The sequence below is a fragment of the Sminthopsis crassicaudata genome, chromosome 1, assembly GCF_048593235.1.
Source record: "Sminthopsis crassicaudata isolate SCR6 chromosome 1, ASM4859323v1, whole genome shotgun sequence".
NCBI lineage: Eukaryota > Metazoa > Chordata > Mammalia > Dasyuromorphia > Dasyuridae > Sminthopsis > Sminthopsis crassicaudata.
This window is the reverse complement of record NC_133617.1, coordinates 606,628,045-606,634,005: the sequence shown is the minus strand read 5'-3', so window position 1 is coordinate 606,634,005 and position 5,961 is coordinate 606,628,045. Positions and strand designations below refer to the sequence as shown.

The 5,961-nt window shown below is 49.0% G+C and overlaps 1 protein-coding gene across 2 annotated transcripts; it reads right to left on the bottom strand.

The window, feature by feature from the left end:
• Positions 1 to 330: 330 nt before the first annotated feature.
• Positions 331 to 5,408, bottom strand: CCNO (cyclin O). Of its 2 annotated transcripts, XM_074288442.1 has the most exons (4): positions 4,868 to 5,408; positions 4,108 to 4,293; positions 2,462 to 2,724; positions 331 to 662 (listed from the first exon to the last, which is right to left on the bottom strand). In XM_074288442.1, the coding sequence occupies exons 1-4, from the start codon at positions 5,318 to 5,320 to the stop codon at positions 650 to 652; spliced, it is 915 nt and encodes a 304-aa protein (XP_074144543.1). In that variant the 5' UTR covers positions 5,321 to 5,408; the 3' UTR covers positions 331 to 649. The 2 variants fall into 2 exon arrangements, with proteins under 2 accessions (XP_074144543.1, XP_074144534.1); XM_074288433.1 differs by lacking the exon at positions 331 to 662 and having other exon boundaries at positions 1,878 to 2,724.
• Positions 5,409 to 5,961: the final 553 nt, after the last annotated feature.

The following is a 5,961-nucleotide window of genomic DNA, read 5'->3' as shown; positions in this document are numbered from 1 at the left end:
TTTTAAGAATGTCATAGACTTGCTGACTCAGCTTATTAATTCTCAAGTCCTTTCCTATCATCATCATTTATATAGTACCTATTATATATACCAAATACTGTGCTAAGTGCTTTATGAAATATAATCTCATTTTTTTTTTACAACTACTGTGTGAGGACACATAGAATCATGCAGTCTTATTCATTGGATACGTTGGTTATTTGTAGTATACCAAAATCATCATTTTATTTTTTTTATGATGTCAATTCTAAAAAGAATTCAATCTATTTTTTGCATCTAGTTTTTTCCAGGTATAAAGAAAGTAGTTTTTAAATCTTAAAGCTCTGAAGAATGAGTCATTGTATAGAGGTTTGATTTTCAAACTCTGTTAGAATTATTTATTATCCTACAAACAAATATTTAAGTTCTAAAAGCCACCAATGTTTAGGCATGAGGGAAGAGAATCTTGGCAGCCAGAGAGGAAAATGACTCAAGCACTTGTAAGATGTTTTTTGGGAGCTGGGAGTATTTTCAGGGCTTTTTTCTGTAATCCTAACAGGGTATCCCTCTTCAAAGTGGGGCAATGAAGCAACAGGGTTTCCATTTACTTCCACACCTGTTCTTTGCATATCTTCTCAGAAGTGGCCTGGGCCTTTGGCTGCTTGTCCACTCACCAACGGAATCTGTGGCAATGGAAAGAGTGATGGATTTGGAGTCAAAGAAACTGGGATCGCATCCACTTCACTAGTATTAGTTATGTGGGCCTCAGTCTCCCCCTACATAAAATAAGAGGGTTGAACTAGATTAGAACTGGACTCCAAGGCCCCTTTCAAACTGTATCTTTGCTCTCTTTTTGGCAGGGATTAGTGGAAGAACTCCTGCTTCCCTACTACCAGAGTGGTCTGGGAAACGTGGGCTCGCCAGAATTTTCTCTCCATTAATACCATCGATCTTGAAGTGCCCTCTTCATCCCTTGGGCTCTAGGACTTCGTTCTTTCAGCTTCAAGGACCTCACTGCCGCTGACTTAAAAGCGAGAATCAGACCTGAACAAATGATTTTTGAATCCTATTAGACCCTAGCAGTCTTTCTATTCTCACAACTGCTTATCTCCACTCCTTCCTTTGTATGTTTCTGGGAAAATGAGGATGGGGGGAATGGGTTTCAAATGAGCGTTTGAAGATCCTCATCCCGCCCCCACCTTTGGTCCCATTCTAGTGTAAGAAACAAGGTACAAAAGGCAAATATTTGTTTTCAAAGATCGTTCCAGTCTCAGGTTCACTTTAAAACAAACAAAAACCAGAACTAAAACCTCGGGGATACATTTTTAAACAGCGGGGCTGCTTTGAGTGGGGTGAGGCGTTTTTTCTAGTGTGGTGAGGCGAATGACTAGGAAATTCCCCCACGCCTGGCCCAGGAGCAAGAGAGATTTGACAGTCCCTCTTCCTCCCCATCGCTAATATATTAGCTAATAACGGCTTGTTTGTCTAGTTGGTGTTTACTTTTCCTCCTGGCTTTGGTCTTTCCCAGCTGGACCCTCTAGCTGCTTTTTCCAGATGCAGGTATCTTCCTCTTCCCGGTTTTCTTTAAGTGCTGCCTTTCCTCATTTGAATGTAAAGTCTTTGAGGAAAGGGACTTCTCCTCTACATTTGTATCCCCAACAAGCGCCTATGCTAAATTATCTGTGTGGCTACGGTCCGTTCCCAGCCCCCGCTTGTCTCTCGCCTCCAAGATTCCTAAGGTGACAATTCTTTTCTGGGAGGAACAAGACCGATGGGCCTAAACGGTTCTTTCCAAAATGATTCATTTTGTTACCATCCCTTCCCACCGCCAACCCCAACCCCTACCACTCGGCACGCAAATCCACAGAAAATATTACTCAGACAAACCGCAGCCGCGGAATACCCGGGTGCCATATTTATTGGATTGGGGGAGTATTTGTTTTCTAATAACTCTTAATTGTCCACTACTTTAAATAAATAAACAGGGTGATTCGATTGTATTATATCAAACTGCCAATGCAAGTGAACACAGGCAGGTTAGCAAGTTTCCTATTTCTAAGCTAGACTAATCCTGCAGGAACCAAATCACCCAGAACCCTGAAGTCGGAGTCTCCTACGCCCCTGAAGGCAACACTGCTCTTTTCTGAGGTATAAAGAGAAGGCAACAGTCGTAGTGTTGATGCATTTCGTCTAGGACTCGCTACTGCTCCCTTTGCTGGAGCAGGGGGAAGAGCCGGACACTTCAGCTCGGGTCTCTAGTTTTAATTCTGTCCCGGAAGACTTGCATTTCTCCGAGAGGGGCGAGGGCAAGATATGGGGTAAAGCCTCTCTATTCAAAGACACCAGAAGCTGCAGTTTCCCCAGGCAGTCCTGAAGCTCCGCTTCCGGGTAATTGCTTAAGTGCAGGTCCAGAGGTTTTGGATGTTTGAGCATGTGGTCTGCCAGCCCAAGACAGCAGATGGCCAGGAGGGAAGGAGTGTACCTGGTGAAGGTGTAATCCGCCAGGCTCAGCTGCGCCACCCCCTTGGCCAAGGCATGGGCATCGACGGCGTCACCGAGTTCTGCCTCCCGGGAAGCCACCCGAAAGAGGGTGAAGTGCTCCAGGAAGAAGGCGATGGTGGGCGCGTCGAGGCGGAAATGGAGCTTGTGAAGCACAATGCACTCCAGGTTGCAGAGCTGCTGGCTGCTGAAAGCGCCGCCGCACAGGGCCAGGAGCTGCTTTACCCGAGGCGGATGCACCTCCACCTGCGCAAAGCACACGAAAAACACGCTGGACGGAGAGGGGCGGGGCTGGAAAGGGGGCACTCTGACTTCAAGGATCTGTACTTCTGCAGGGGGGAGAGGGGTACTGAAGCCCTTCTGTTCCAAGCCCTTCTTGGATGGGGGGGTGGTGATGGCGGGAATTCCGCACCTCCTCTCCCCGGGGCCAGTCAAGTCATGAACCTCTCAGACTTGGTTAAACTTGCCTCGGGGGGACAGTCGTACCAAAGTCTTTCTAGGTTGGTGCTGTTATTCAAGAGGAAATTGAGGCAAATAGAGTTAAGCGATTTGCCCAGGGTCAGGCATCTGGAAAGTGTTTAGGCGTATTTGAATTCAGATCTTTCACACTCTAGACCTCAGCGTACTATCCACTGCGCCACCTTGCCACGCTTTCGACTCGGTAAAAGATGAAGAATTTTAAGGGTTCTAATCTTCAATCAATCCACCAGCATTCATTAAATTACGAAGTGGGAAAGTCCCCGCCCGGGAGGAGTAAAAGTTCCATTAGAGTCTAACTAGATTCTAATTAGTCTAAACTCCTCACTTAATCTAGTCTTCCTGAGAAAACGGATTCCGGGAAGGTAGAGCCCCAGCACGGATCTGGTCTGCTAGAGTTCAGCACCAGTACCAGCATTTTATTTACAGCGCAAGCCCCCGGACACTATGAGGAGAATATGGGAAGAGAAACCGTCTGAACGGGAAGAGGCCGCGGCGCCTCCCAAACCTCCAATGTTTTGCTCCTTTTTTCCTTCTCTCCGCCCCATCCAAACTTAAAACTCAAACCAGCGGACATTGCACTGGGTTCGGAGTCAGAAGACAATTTGAATATTGTCTCCTCACCTCTCGTTAATCTGTGAATATATCACCTGACCTTTCTTTTACCTCAGTTTCCTTATGTCCAAAATGAATTCACCAGATTATTGTGAAGAATGCATTGTAAACCTTGAAGCACTATATAAACTCGAGTTACTACTACTTTAGTCGCGATCTTTCCTCACTTTAGCACTATTCCTCCAGCTGGATAGTTTATAACTCGGTTGGACGATGCTTTCAGTAGTTGAGAGGACTGGAGAGTCACGGGTGAAGTAGAAGTGGTGGTGTTATGGTGGACTTAATAACTTTCTTTTCATTGGGATGAAAGGGTGGGAAAGTTGCATGACTGAAGAATAAGGCTGCGAGATAGGAGGGAAACTTAAAACGACAACAAAGTCGTTTTAGAGCAGCAGTTGGTCTTGAAGGGGCCAGAATCAGGTAAGGGATTCCCAATCTTATGAGTATTGGGACATCAGAAATTCTGGCTTGGACAAGGTGGGCCAGCAGAGGTCTCGCGCCTTCTCTAGGAGCTCAGCAGGGTATGGAAGTAGGTACCTGTTTGCAAGCAATAAGCAGCGAGGTGACTCCCAGCAGTTGGAAGCAGTCTGCAGCCACCGGGGTGGTCCTGAGGAAGCGGTCCAAGATGTTCACAGTCAAGCACAGAGACTCGAAGGTGAAGCCGAATTGCCGGTGCACAGGGATCAACCAGCTGAGCAATTTACAACGGGATTCTGCTGTCACCTATTAGGAAGCAGATCACGAAAATGGCTCGAAGACCCTGGGAAATAGTTTGTGGGAGAAGGTAGGAGCCGACTTCTCCTCCTGCAGGAAGGGACTAGGAAAAAATCCAGTGAATTTCCAGAACTGACTAAATCGCAATTTGCCTAGGGGGACAGAGCTATGGGGGAGAAAGAAATAAAGAAAAGAAATGATGGAGAACAGAAGGTGTAGAGCTTCCTCACTCCCCATGTCTCTTCTGTTTGGGCAATACCTTCACAGGAGTGCGGACGAGAGGGGGGCCTGGGTGAGGAATTTTCGGAGAAATAAGACGTGAATGGGCAAACAGGGGTCGATCAAGGACGCAGCTGCGGGCTTTACCTGAAGAGATGAAACTAAAAGTGGATAGAGACTACTTAGTAGAGAAGGGGAGAGAGAGCGCCTGCAGGACCGGGAGAGAGAAAACGCACTCTATAGGACAGAGGAGGATAGAAAGAGACAGAGAGACAGACAGAGACAGGGAGAGATGGAAACGAAGACAGACGGACACAGAGAGCGCGCGCGGTGGAAGGGCTGGGATGAGTGCGGGACTCCTCACTTGGGGCTGCTGCGCCAGGCACTCGCGCGGGTGGAATCGGCTCTCCAGCGCCTTGCGGAAGGCGTAGCAGCTCTTCCCGTAGTCTTGGAAAATCTGCATGTCCAGCTGGCTGCTCAGAAGTCCCGAGTAGGCAGGCTGGCTGCAGCGCGGGGCCCGGAGCGCTGGACTCTGGGTGTCATTCGAGCCGGAGCCACAGCAGGAGCAGGAGCTGGAGCTGGAGCTAGAACTAGAAGGAGATTCAAACAGATCATATACGTCCGAGTCGCTCGAGAACGGCCGCGGGGGCGGACTCGGGAGCTGCTGGAGCTGCAAGGACTGCTGCCTCCGGTATCTTGGGCTCTTACGCTTCTTCACCGGGGCGCGAGGGTTTTCGCTGCTGATGGGAGCCTCAAGACGCTCTAAGGGACTGTCGGGACTCGGGGGAGTCGGGAAGCCGTGCAATGTGGGGATCATAGTTCCACCAGCAGTGGATGGATCTGCGATCTCTGGGAACTCAGAGGGAGCAAGGATCGCGCGCGCGCGCGCGTGCCAGAAGCTCCGACTGCAGCCAGCACAAGATTAAGACCTTCTTTGCCCACTTCCCTCCAACCCCTACCTCCGTTCCCCACCCCTCCCCTCTCAGTGGCTGAGCCCAGGGCGCGGCGCGAGAGCCGCGTTTTCCCGGTTAAAGAACCGCTCCAGGGACTGAACAGTTGGCACCGGCGCAAACACCGCCACTGAGCCCCGGGAAGGGAAAGCTGCTAAGGGATGGGGGGAGGGGAACGCCTCAGCCTACGCCGTGAGCAAAATTGCATTTCGTCAGTACTCAGAGAGAGAGGGCTACCTAACTCTGGAAGCTTTGACCAAAGCCTCGCCTGCAAGGAGAGGGCCGAGATCTGGACACCTCGACTTCGGTTGTGCGATGGGACCCGCTTATACAAGGAAAAATACCGTTCCCTCTCTTCCTCCTCCTCGGCCAGTGTTTTACACAGACGTGCATCTTCTGAGTTAACATCGTTTACATTAGAATTATTATTTAATGTTGTAATATCCCAAATGAGACTCCAGTTGGAAGCCACTTGTTTGATTTTTTTTTCACCCTATTAGTAGTTTGT